Below are 13,840 nucleotides of genomic sequence, written 5' to 3'. Positions count from 1 at the left end.
GGGACAATCCGGGATTCTTAACAAAGATTAATCAAAATGACAATAATAAGTTTAATGTTTGTTCAATTGTTTTTTTTGTTTGTTTTTATGATCTTGAGGGGACTTGTATTATGACACAATTCTACCGGGCTGAGAATCACACGGTCTGGGAGCGCACGCACGGAGATGAGAGTCACGTGAGGCTCTGAACTCAACACTATGGCTTCTGAAGACAACAAAATATTCTAGACTTCTTAGGAAATTTTTGTGAGGTTATGGTGGTTCTCGAAGTACTGGAAATTCAATTGATAAATCCCGCAAACATGGGACTTGGCGTCGTGATGGCAGCTGTTCCAGAGCGCAGTTGCTGACAAGCAGCAAACAGTGCAGAGGTGAGCAACAACAACAGCTAGATGGACATATCTCCTCTTTTCCAAATGTTTGCTTAACGGAAGTGCTTATGTGTTGACATTAACCAAACAGGTTGTGGCTTAATGTATAGTGTAGTGCTCCTTTGAATCTGTAACTTTACAAGCGAGAACTGACAGAAGTGCACTATTTCCTTATTGTCTGTAAGAGGAACTGTAAATGTTGAAATTAAATGCAGAAATCAAAGATACATTTTACACGCTCAATCTTTCGAGAAGATGTTTTGGATGTTATGAATGAAGTTTATTATTTCTGATGAAGTATGGAAGAATACAGTCACGGGGTAATGCATGACATTTTCAGCGATGACATCAGTGTCCTCGACAAATCATTAGTTGTTGCTATCCTGAAGATGATTTGATCTGCAAGCTTCTACTGATATATATTTTATATTGTTTTTTTGCATAACAGTATTTTATTTGAATAATAAAATAATTCTATAATTATTAAATGCTTTAATTATTTTGTTTCCATTATTCTACAGGATTTTATTTTAAAATAGTTTACATCTGTACGTCATAAACATTGCATTTAAATGTTTTTATTATTAGTAGTAATATGCATTGCTGCCATACAGTGTTGAGTGGATTTCTTCTGAAATGTAATATGAAACTGTACAAATTATGTTACTATAAATAGTGTAATCAGTAACAATTTTTAGATTACACTTTTAAGATCATCTGTGATAAAGTAAATTTTATTTGGATTTCACACGACAAAGTGCATTAAGTATATTATTCAAGTTTGCAGTGGATATAAAACACACTTTCCATGTGTCTCTCTCAAGTTCAATAGTTCTCAAGTGTAATAGTGTCTACAGAAACCGAAAGTAGTATCTTTAGTGCTTTTTTTTTTAACTTCCTGTCCTGATATTTTTTTAGCTTCTTGTAGGGGCCTACAAGGGCCACAGTCTGGTTAACTGAAAGAGATCATGGAGTGGCTAGCCCCAGCCTTGGAGAGGGACCTGGGTATCGATCAGCGGCAGACTGCACCCAGTCAGCGACCCAATGAACTGGTGGTCCTGGTCCCAACTCGATGGGTAATGGCCCTGAGAAACAAGAGAGTTACTCGCTGTGCGCGATATGAGTGCTTCAGCGAGGGAGAAATCTGCACTCTCCTCCAGCGCTCTCAGATGAAATTGCCATCTGGTTGGACACGTGTTTGTATCCAAGGCCTTAGAAAGTGTAAACTAGGATACAGATTAGCCAGGGAGCCAGGCTGCCATGGAGAGGGACTCTCACAGGACTCTTTCATGACTCTGATGCAGGGAGTATCCCAGTCTAATTTCAGGTACAATACTCTGTCTTTTCTAGGTGTTTTTATGAGAGTATATCCGTGTAATTGTTGTGTTTTTAATTCTGTTGATTAAAACAATCTGTTTAAAATCACCTTGTATTCAGATGTGAAAAACGTTCACTATATCTGATGTTAGAATTGGATATTTAATTGTGCTTGTGCTTATTCCATATAGAATTCTTCTCTGTGCTGTTACTTTTATAATAACAATGGTCATTTGGTTAACTTTTTCAATCAGTGTTGACTGATTATATCCTTTTTTATTTCATTTTCAGAAATCTATGGCGTGAAGCTTACATGAATCATGTGCAACCATATGCAGATTCCATTGAGCAAACACCTGTTTTGGCCATTGATGCTGTTCGACAAGCCTTACAGAAACTGTTTTGCTCCAACATTATCTCTTCCGATCGATTGTCACCGTCCCTCTCTCCAGCCAAAGAGAAGGAGAAAGACAGCCCATTCCCATCCAACTGCTCAGCTCTTAAACAAAGTACTGACAGTTTGTGTCCAAATGTGCTACCTGCTGAATGCTTGCTGGAGTCAGAGGAGGTTCTTTATGTGGTTTTCCCATACACACAATACACTGTTCATGACATTGTCACTTACAGTCCAGCTAAGCTGGCTAACAGCCATGCTAAGATATTGTTCATTTTGTACCAACTGCTCATAGCAATGCGCGAATGTCATGCCTCAGGGCTACTGTGTGGCGAACTCTCCTTACTTGACATTGCAGTTGATGAGCAGCTCTGCAGTCGCCTAAAGATATCTCTGGCACATTATGAAAAGTTTGGAGAGTACAGGGATTCTGTGCCACATACATTGGGAAGTGAAGTGCCAAAAAGTGTTACAGCAAAAGACAATCAGAGTCATAACAGTGGTGTGAGTGAACATCTTTGTAGAAATTGTCTGGATGAGCTCAAATCTCTGGTCTTAGACTGGGTTAATGGTCAAGTCAGCAACTTTCAATATCTGATGGAATTAAACCGACTGGCAGGGAGGCGTGAGGGAGACCCAAACTATCACCCGGTTTTACCTTGGGTGGTAGATTTCACTGTGCCATATGGAAGGTTTCGTGATCTCAAGAAGTCAAAATTTCGTCTGAATAAAGGTGATAAACAACTGGACTTCACGTATGAAATGACCAAAGAAGCACTAGCAGCAGCTAATGGAAGTGGTGGAAGCAATTTTGCCTCAGACCTTTGTGGGCCGGTAGTACCTGGTGGCTCAGGCCAGTTAGATCACCTCCATGTTCCCCATCATATCTCAGATGTTCTGTCAGACATCACTTATTATGTCTACAAAGCTAGACAGACACCCAAATCTGTACTGTGCAGCCATGTTCGTTCCCAGTGGGAGCCCAATGAATATCCGGCTAGTATGGAACGTATTCAGAGTTGGACCCCAGATGAATGCATCCCAGAATTTTACACGGATCCCTCAATATTCCACTCCATTCACCCAGACATGCCAGACCTTGATATACCTCCATGGTGTAACTCCTACGAAGAGTTTACTGCTGTTCATAGACAACTGCTAGAGAGTCGAGAAGTGTCTCAACAGTTGCATCACTGGATTGACCTAACATTTGGCTACAAGTTATCCGGTAAAGAAGCCGTCAAAGCTAAGAATGTGTGCTTGCACTTGGTGGATAGCCACACCCATCTCACCAGCTATGGAGTTGTGCAACTATTTGACTACCCTCACCCACCTCGTCTTGCACCTTACCAGTATTCACCTCCAGAGCCTCCCCACTTTGGGCCTGTCAACGTAACGACCTGGCAGATTCCACCACTTGAAACCACAATGGATTGTGTGGATGGACTGGTCCCAGAAACAACAGGATGTGAATCTAGTGGTTGGTCAGTTGTAGGCCGGGATGAGGAGCTTGAGCAAGCAATGGAAGCCCTTGACTTAAGTGGCTCATCATCATCTAGTTCTGTTCCAATCCCTTTGGCTGGTTCTGTTGGTGGAAAGACCAGTGGAGAGAGTATTGCTTTGGCTGTGTCTCCTTCTCATGGTTCTTTCCCTGGTGAAACATCTGGAAGTGTCACAAATACGCTAGGATCAGGTATTAGAGCATCCATGCTTCACAGAGCAGCCTCTGTTGGTAAAAGGCCAGAGGCTTCTAATTTTGAGGATTTTAAGATAAGCCTGCCAGAGGGATTTAAACCTTTGCAGCCTTTGGAAGAGTTGGAAAAGCTCAACAACTTCTTGGTGAAAGGTCTACACTGTCAAGCCCAGCATACAATGGGTCTTGACATGAACAAGAAAGACTTGAGACCTGTACTGAAAGTTCCTCTGTCAGTTACAGATCTTTTCCAGAGAGATATACAAGCCTTGGGTGTTCTCATTGCTGAGATCTTTTATTCCTCCAAACTGCGGGGACTGAGACCTGGAACACGCCTGACTGATCGATTTCAAGCAGTATTGAAGCTGTGCTCTACAAACTTTCGAGATGTTCCACTACCACTCCATTATGCACTAGAGTCACTTCTGCAGGTCCACAAGCATTGCTCTAAGACAGAAACATTCACAATACACCCGGAAGGACTACCGTATCTGTTCAAATATGACCCTATATGTGAGGGTCTCCCACCACCAAACCCTTGGCAATTGCTTAGTCCTGTTCTCTCCCCTCTACCCTTTCCAGCATATTTCCCAACACTGCATGGATTCATATTCTCCTACCAATCCAAGATGGAGTCCATTAACAGTGTTCAGGGCCGTGACATTGTGTTCAACTTATGGCAGCAGCTGGAGACACTTCTCAAGGACAACATAAATGCAGAGGGGCTTGAGATTCTTCTACCCTTTGTGCTTTCTTTGATGTCAGAGGAGTCCACTGCTGTTTATGCTGCCTGGTACTTATTTGAGCCTGTGTCCAGGGTTCTTGGACCTCGTAATGCCTCCAAGTACCTACTAAAGCCTCTGGTTGGTGTGTATGAGAATCCCAGATGCCTTCGAGGCCGCTTCTACCTCTACACAGATTGCTTTGTGCTGCAGCTAATTGTGAGACTGGGTTTGCAAGCCTTTCTTTCCAGCCTTCTTCCACATGTTCTGCAGGTCATCACAGGCTTTGAAAGCTGCAATACAGCTGCAGGGACTGAATGGGAGGGCTTGAAGGTTTTAAGGGGAGCTGCTGGTGCCTTGGATGAGGAAGAGGACTATGAGTGTGAGGATGGGAGGTCATCTACTGCCACATCATCTGGCAAAGTAGGAGGAGGCAGTGGAGGTGGTAGTGGAGGTGTTGGTGGAGACCAAGGACTTGTGGATTACTCCTCAGGCATTAGTCTCAACGACCAGGTTTTTCTGACTGAAGGTGAGGACTTTCAGAATGGCTTTTATGTGAATAATAGTGCATCTGGGGCAACAATGGCGCTTTGTGCCAAACAGCAGAACCAAAGCCTAGCGAACAAAGATCAAGACCAGGAATCTCTCAGCGTGGGGAAACTGAGCGACAAGAGCAGCGCTAGTGAGGTGTCCATTGGAGACCGTGCAAGTTTAAAGTCTGCTGACAGCAGTCAGGACCTAAAGCAAGCTAGTGATGGTGAGGATGGTGGAGAGCTTGAGGATGAGGAGACAGTGGAAGACCGAGAAAATACAGTGCAAAGGGTGCCCAGTCTAGAGATGACTCTTTCAGTTTGCACAGAGGAGTCTGAGGCAACCGTGGCCACACTTGAGGGAGACGTCATGAATGGAATTGTACAAGAAGATGCAGAGAAAAATATGGAAGAAGACACTGAACATGACCCTTTAGAAGACTCTGAGGAAAAAGAACACAAGATACTTTTAGGTGAGTGCATTTCTTTGATTTATTTGTACATTTTGTACATATTCAAAGTAGCGGTATGCCTGAATTATACAATAACAAAAAAATACATTGTGTTTTCCAGACACTGTTTGCAAAACTGTCAGATGGCTGTCTGCAAAACTGGGGCCGACATTGACATCTCGATTCATAGCTAGGAACCTGCTGAGACTTCTTACTACATGTTACATAGGTACAATTTCTGAACTGCATACACTTATCTCTATATTCTGCGGTGTTTGGTGGTTTTAGCTTTGAAAATGTATCATCTCTGTTATAAGTAATCTTTTTCTTTTTAAGGTCTTGATAAACACCAGTTCATGCTCTTGGCAAATGAGGAAAATAGCCTTGAGAGCATAGGAAGTGTATATGAGAAGAAGCCAGTTGTTGGTGACCAGACTGCACGACCAGTTCTTGAGTGTCTTATTTACATAGCACATCTCTATGGAGAACCAGTCTTGACTTACCAATATCTACCCTACATTGGCTACCTGGTAACTTGGAAATTTCTGAATCTCACTGAGTAACAGTTTGGCTTGTAAAATTTCTTAAAATTTACTTAAAATTTTACTTTCTTGAAACTTGCAGGTCTCTCCACCTTCTTCTTGTCGTTTGAACACTCGAAAGGAGGCAGGGCTTTTGGGTGCTGTGGTACTCACTCAGAAGATTATAGTGTTCCTGTCAGACACCACTCTAATGGATATGCTGATGAAGATTAACCAGGAGGTTCTGCTGCCTCTGCTGGATTTGTTAACATCAACTAAGATGGGGTAAAAGCTTACATATATTACATCAGTCATAGTCAGGAAGTTAAAACTTGGCAACTTAAAAAAAAAAAAAACATTCTGAGCTGTCCTCTGACTTTTTTTTTTTTCCTCTGTGTTCAGCTTTCCTAGTGGAGTGCAGACTCGTTCCGCTGTGTGCCTAAAGACTCTGAGCCTCATGGCACTGATCTGTTTGCGGATTGGCCGAGAGATGGTACAGCAGCACATGGCAGAAACCCTCTCCAGGTTCTTCCAGGTTTTCTCTTTGCTGCAGTGTCTGCAAAATCAGGTAACCAAAGACAATTTACAATATTGTGTAATATATAATTCAGCCTTTTTTTTGTAGGGATGCATGCTTTATCAATATCATATTTGTATCATATTTGTAATCAGATAATATTATAGAGGGTTCTGGATATTGGATATTTAATTGCTCATGCTCACTCAATTTTACATTTAACCTTTGCCATCATATAACACTTACATAAAGTTAATCTTTAAAAACTGTATAATTTTACAACACATTTAGATGTACTCTTATGCACATCTTGTATCCTATTTTCATACTGTAGATTAATATGTTGTGATGTCTAAATTAATTTATGGCATTTTGAACAGTTGGTTTTAGTTTTATTAAATGTTTTATTTGGTTTAATTTATTCAACAAAAATAGTATTGGAAATAGTGTAGAATTTTAATATCATGCATCCCTATTTATTTGTTTTTCATTTGTTTAGTTTCATGTTGTACATATGAGTCTTCCTGGCAGTTTTGTAAAATTTGAATATACACTACCGTTTAAAAATTTGAGGTCTTATTTTCTTAATGTTTTTGAAGGATGTCTCTTATGGTCACCAAGGTTGCATTTATTTAATAAATGTTATATTAAGTCTCACATGATCCTTCGGAAATCATTCTGACTGCTCAAGAAAAAAATCGTATTATTAGTAATTTTGAAAACAGTTGTGCTGCTTAATTTTTTGTGGAAAACATGATACATTTTTTTCCTTTTGTAACATTATAAATGTCTTTTACTGTCATAAAAATCTTAGTATACTTTGAAATTATTATCAGAGAATTTTTAATACTTGGCCGAAATAGTTTGTAGTCCAATTCATAAACAACTCATCATTACTTAATAATTTAAATAAATTTTCTTTATGTGCAGATGGGAAGTGCCCCACGTAGGGAGGCTGGAGACAGCACATACTTGGATATGTGCATTCCAGATGGAACAGAGATTACTTGTGAGCTTGGTGTTTTGGAGGAACTTCAGGCTGTGTTTAATCCTGAAATGGCTTATGCATCTTACATCCCTTTCTACTGTCTTATTGGTAAGACACATTTCTGCTGGTTAGCTTTTAAGCATTGATAAATGTGTTCCTATTAATCTTCATTAACTGAGTAATATACTTTTTTTAGAGTAGTATACTGAGTACTAATATATATATATATATTTTATTTTTATTTTTTTTGTTTTGTTTTTTTAGGTGATGCAGCGATTCGCAAACTAGTTACAAATCACGCGCTAGTTTGGAGTCTGGCTCAATCATATCATGAACGAGCAAGTCCAGGTAGCCCAGAAACCAACCCTACTGGAGGTCAGAAAACTACTGCTATGGGCCTCTCTCCTAGCATGGGCCGCCAGATGGGTCGTAGTCCCTTCCCTGCTCCCTCGTCCACTTCCACACCACTAGGTGGAGACATCCTGCCTGAGTCAGGAACATTTGGCAGTCATTTGGTGGGAAACCGTATCCAGGTACCCCGGGACACTGAAGCCTGTGGGAGTCCTAACTTGTCTTCTTTGGAAACATGGACACGGCCATATGGTTGCAGTGCTCCTCAGACGAGTCTAGCCACCACTGCACTTTCCTCAGCCGGACCTTCTTTCTCTCACTCCTCATACTCTTGGGTTCTGGGACCCACTCCGGAGGACAGCGCACTGAAACAGGACCTCCCACGCAGCAGTCGCTCCCTGCAGGGTAATTGGCTTGCCTACTGGCAGTATGAGATTGGTCTTAACCAGCAAGATTCGCATTTCCACTTCCACCAGATCCGTCTCCAGAGTTTCTTGGGCCATTCAGGCACAGCAAAATGTCTGGCGCCGCTAGCAGGGGAGGACTACTTCCTGTCTGGGAGTAAAGACAAAACGGTGAGGCTGTGGCCGCTTTATAACCACGGTGATGGCACACGAGAGGTCGAACCCAGACTCATGTACACAGACCACCGCAAATCTGTCTTTTATGTCGGCCAGCTAGAGGCCTCACAGGAAGTGGTGAGCTGTGATGGTACTGTGCATCTCTGGGATCAATTCACAGGTGAGAGAACAACAGTACTGTTCATTTGAGCATCTGACAGTGTTATAGTAACTGTCCTTTTGTGGCATAGGATAGGTGATTTTGTGTGATTAAATTTAAATTCTTTTTTCACATTCACTACCGTTCAAATGTTATGGGTCAGTAAGGTATATATTTTTAAAGAAATTAATACTTTTATTCAGAAAGGATGCTTTATTTTGTCATTTTTATTCTCCAAAGAAAAAAATGAAATGTATCACAGTTTATACCAAAATATTGAGCAGCACAATTGTTTGCAACACTGATAGTAAGAAATGTTCCTCATATGGCAAATTTAGCTTTGCCATGTGAGATGATAAATAACATTTTAGACTAAATTAAAATATAAAACATCTTTCTTTCTTTTTAATACAATTTTACAATATTACTGTTTTTACTGTATTTTTGATTAAAATAAATGCAAACTTGGTGAACATAGAGACATCAAAACATAAAAAAAAAAAATTCCCACCCCAAAATTTTGAGAAGTAATATTTGAGAGATTTCAATTTTAGCTTTTAATCATACCTTTAGTATTTGTACTTTTCAGATAGATGTGTAGACTTCATTATTTACCCTCATTCCTAACCCAGACTTTCACTTTATAAACTTTGAAAATTCATTACAAAAATATGGAAAACATTGAATTTACAATATATTTTATTAATATTTATATACTACTTCTTAAAATGAAATAATCTAATAATTAAATAATAAAAGATGATTTACTGTGTAAAATATTTTATATAATTTTTTTAAAAGTTATGATTGTACTTCAGTCATTTCCAGTGTCAGCAGAGAAATATTAAATGTGATATTTTTGTGCATTCAGCCAAGCTGTATATGATGCAAATAGTATGAAAATATTATTTTATTTTGTTGATGTCAGATACATAAAATGGTAGTTTTTAAATGAGCCATAGCATCTTTTTATTACAAAAATGCATTTCCACAACTGTCATCTCCATTACATAATGATATTATTAACAGATCATTAATATACAAAATGTATACATTACTACAAATTCCACTACAGTTAATACACATATATTCTTATATTGATTGCCTTTTGCCTGTGTCTGTCAGACCAACAGCTTTCACATAATTTCTTGTTTTGCTCTTTCCTTCATATGACTAGGTAAGAATATTCGTTGTTATGAAGCTCTGGACGGGAAGAACCCCATCACGGCCGTCGCCACTATGCCTGCTCCTCACTGCAGTGTAGTGTTTGCTAGCGCAGACTCTGTGCTGCGTTTCATAGACACACGCAAACCTGGCTTACAGGTATTGCTCAGTTCTTTTTTGTTAATACATATTATGTTACAAGCCGTTATTTTTCAGATCAATTTTTTTTATCAGCATTATAATGGCCAGACTGGTTTCAATACTGTATATTCCTTCCTGCAATGCTTATGATTACCAGTAAGGACCCTGTTTTTTCTCTGTTGACAGCATGAGTTCCGTCTGGCCTACAGTAACATGAGCGCTGGCCTGATCCGCTGCCTGGCTGTCAGTCCGAGTGGACGCACTGTGGCGGCAGGCTTCTCCACTGGATTCATAGTGTTGCTGGATGCAAGAACGGGTCTGGTGCTAAGAGGCTGGCCCGGTCACGAGGGAGATATACTGCAAATGAAAGTGAGTATGCATGTCGTTGGTTAATGTGTAATTAAAGACGTGCATATGACTGCATGCTCTGTTGTCCTTTGATGTTTTTGTAGATCACATACTGCATTGAATTTAGGGAATATTATGTTATATGGATACACACTGTTTATAAAAATGGCTGAAACAAGCAAAAATTTTGAATCAGATCACTCATCATGAAGAATTATTAGTCCACATTTACAGGATGACTACGTGTATAATCACATATTACAATGGAGTGAAACCAATCATTACAAAACACGGACTAGATTTCCATCTTTGTTTTGGTGTCGTGATTCACTTCTGTATTTGAGATTTCAGTATGAGTGAAAGTTGTACCTTGTTGGTTTGTTCAAATGCAGTCAACAAGGGACTAGAACTAAGCAAACTTTATTTAACCCTGATTTGTAGGGTCAAAGGTCTGTCTCTGCCACCAGAGGCCCATGTTTGGGCAAATATAGACATGAGTTACTCATTAGGACAAAATCTATGAGCTATGCAGATTGCTGCACAATTACTTTATTATTTGTGACTATCAGGAAATGGATGAACCTTAGTAGGGCTCAACAATAAGGACGTCCTGCTGGACCAGGGCCGGTGTGAAGGAGTTTCAGGCTGCTGCTTTGTTGCTATTAGTAATCTCACATACACGAATCTTGTACATACATTTGTATGCTTTATGAATTTAAATATTTGGTTTTCTGTGGTATATTCAACATAATCGCTACACCTTCTGCTCATTAGTAATCAATAAGTAAGTACACTTGGGTTCATAAGTTTGAGGTCAGTGAGAAAATTTATTAATTTTTTTTGAGCTTTTAATTTTGAGTAAGGATGCATTACATGACAATACATAAGCACGTATAATGTTGCGAAATATTTTTGTTTCAAATAAATGCTGTTCTGTTAAACTATGTTTGTCAAAGAATCCTGAAAATATCAAATAAATACTGCCTTGATGAGCATAAGAGACTTCTTTCAAAATCAAACAAGCAAAAAATCTTACTGACCCCAAAGTTCTCGAACTGTGCTGTATGTGTTGAAAACTACTTATAAATCAGTAATGGTTTGTTTCATGTGCCATTCTTTTCCAGCAAAAGTGTATTTATAAATTTATGGGGTTACTTTTTTTTTGTAAGATTTGTGACATTTTTATGTCACAAATTGTGATTTGTAAAGAAAAAGCAATTTTTTTGTGAAGGTAAAAATAGTAAAATTGATGAAATGAAAAATATAATTATTTATATAGAATGTACAAAATAAATAGTACTCAGAAGTACTTGGCTGGCTAAATGTAGATACTTCACCATCTCTTTGTTGCTGACTGTGTTTTATACATGTGTATCATTTTGTAGGCAGCAGAGGGCAATTTGCTGATTAGTTCTTCATCAGACCACACACTGACCGTTTGGAAAGACGTGGAGCACAAGCCACTCCACCAGTACAGGACTCCATCCGACCCCATCCATGCATTTGATCTTTATGGTGCTGAGATTGTGGCAGGTACTGTTGCTAACAAGATCGGGGTGTACTCCATTTTGGACAGCACAGCCAACCTGGCGGGATCCACCAAGCTCAGCACAGAGAACTTCCGTGGGACTCTCACAAGTCTGTCTGTGTTGCCTACAAAGAGGCTTCTGCTGCTCGGCTCTGACAACGGTGCCATCAGGCTGCTGGCTTAAACTAGCTAGTGTTGCTTTTTCAGAAAATTATATTCCTTGTGCCACCTTTGGCTCCTTTCCCAGAATGAAACAATCTTGCCAACCATGCACAAAGAAACCTGTTTCAGTCGTAGGAGCAAGCCTGATATTTCCATTTTAAACTCGCTGAAAGAGAACTTAAAACCTCGCTCTTTAGTAAGTGACCAAAACTGAATATTGCCTCTGATTCATACAATCAAAAGAATTGTCTTTTTTTATTATTTTTAGGGTTCATGTGATATAACTGCACTAGCTGCTTTGTATGTAATAATCAAGTCTGTATATTCTCTTCAAAAAAGTCAAACGAATGGATTCTTAGATGCATGCATGAGATGAGCTGCTCAGGAAAGTTCAAGTGTGGTTCTAGTGTAGCGTTTACACTTTCCATTAGACGAGTGAAATCACCAAAAACAACACTGTGAGAATCACAGGTTAGACTATGTTGATCATATCATATGATTCGATTCACCAGACTTGCTCAGCAACTATGCAGTATTCATGGTAGACCTTTATAGAGCACCATGTTTGGCACTTTTTTTCTATATTACGCAGTATGTTTCTTCATCCACATCAATGAAGCATAATGAACAAGCAAATGTGATCAAAATGTGAGTCCAAGATGACTCTTCATTCTGTTACTGTACACCGATTGAGAGTGTAAATACCTATTATGCAACCGAATGGTCCTTAATCCTTCATGAATTTGGACCTTCTGACATTTAAAATGTATCTAATGACTATAGAGATCAATTTGATGTTGTATTAACCTTGATTCACTTGTCACATCAACCCCAGGTCAAGCAACATGTTACATTTTACACACACCACACTGTATGTATGTTTGTATATACATACACATTTATATATGTATATATATCTATCTTTGTTGAGCCTAATGCTTACTATCTAAAAGAATACTTTTATGCAACATCCTTGAATAGATATGAACTAGAAACTAACTATTTAATTTATTACTGGAATGCTTTATGTAAAACATTATTGTCTCCAGACATTCCAATTATATAATGTTCGAATATTTAGTGAGAATTTATTCAGATTATTAAAACATACGTTACTGGCTCTCTAAGTATATCAGCACGATATACTTTCCGTAACCAACTATTTGTCAGATTTGGAAAATTATGAGTTCTGATATGAATTCATGCCTTTATTATTTTGTGTTGAAACAGGCTTACTAGTGTTATAGTGTTCGTTTTGAAAAGCACATTATTTTATGTTACTAAGTAGAGGATTGTAGTGAATCCTATATGGCCAGAAAATTTGGAAAAGTGGATCTCACTTTATATTGGAATTCCTATAAGTATTTAAAAATGCAATTGGTTGTATTTTACTCCTCAAACAGCTTGATGATTTTGATGATTCATGCTAAAGACGATGTCTGTTTGAGATTGACAAACATCTGTCTGATGTACAGTAACACAAGCAACACACTGTCTTGACATTGGCCATTGCTCTTTTGTATTTCATTGCGAGTATTTTTCTTTTTTACTTTTAAACTGTGACCTTTTTCTATATGCGCACTAAAATGAACCTTTTCAATGATTTAAAGTAAAAGAAATTGATCATAAGTGTGTCTTTTCATTTTGTCTGAAAAACTTCAAACTGGGTGATCGATGACCTACTCATTGATGAATGAGCAAGATTGGTCCGTCATATAGTTTGCTCTGTAGATTTTCATGCTTGGAATCTGAGCACCCACCGGAGAGGTTACTCTGATAGGACAAAGTCCATTTGAGTGTTTGCAACACACTGCCTTTCAACTGCTCTCAATTTGGAGATCTTGGCATATGCCTGCGGATGACCCAAGGTAATGGTGGAATCTGGCACTGACTTGTCTGTCTGGCATATAAGAAAGCAATA

At 38.9% G+C, this 13,840-nt stretch overlaps 1 protein-coding gene across 1 annotated transcript; it reads left to right on the top strand.

The window, feature by feature from the left end:
• Positions 1 to 143: 143 nt before the first annotated feature.
• On the top strand, positions 144 to 13,548 carry wdr81 (WD repeat domain 81). Its single transcript, XM_058744590.1, has 12 exons — positions 144 to 371; positions 1,290 to 1,698; positions 1,980 to 5,500; positions 5,601 to 5,708; positions 5,816 to 6,009; positions 6,104 to 6,285; positions 6,403 to 6,568; positions 7,448 to 7,613; positions 7,770 to 8,597; positions 9,754 to 9,899; positions 10,068 to 10,250; positions 11,615 to 13,548. The coding sequence occupies exons 2-12, from the start codon at positions 1,340 to 1,342 to the stop codon at positions 11,939 to 11,941; spliced, it is 6,180 nt and encodes a 2,059-aa protein (XP_058600573.1). The 5' UTR covers positions 144 to 371; positions 1,290 to 1,339; the 3' UTR covers positions 11,942 to 13,548.
• The last annotated feature ends 292 nt before the right edge of the window (positions 13,549 to 13,840 follow it).

The sequence above is a fragment of the Onychostoma macrolepis genome, chromosome 15 (assembly GCF_012432095.1).
Source record: "Onychostoma macrolepis isolate SWU-2019 chromosome 15, ASM1243209v1, whole genome shotgun sequence".
Lineage (NCBI taxonomy): Eukaryota > Metazoa > Chordata > Actinopteri > Cypriniformes > Cyprinidae > Onychostoma > Onychostoma macrolepis.
This window is presented reverse-complemented; position numbering and strand designations above follow the sequence as displayed.

What these genes read in the sequence shown, in the direction of transcription:
- wdr81 (XM_058744590.1), top strand. Translation starts at nt 1,340, where the DNA reads ATGGAGTGGCTAGCCCCAGCCTTGGAGAGGGACCTGGGTATCGATCAG. An exon ending in GTATCCCAGTCTAATTTCAG is followed by an intron (nt 1,699 to 1,979) that starts GTACAATACTCT and finishes TTTCATTTTCAG; the next exon opens with AAATCTATGGCGTGAAGCTT. An exon ending in CCCTTTCTACTGTCTTATTG is followed by an intron (nt 7,614 to 7,769) that starts GTAAGACACATT and finishes TTGTTTTTTTAG; the next exon opens with GTGATGCAGCGATTCGCAAA.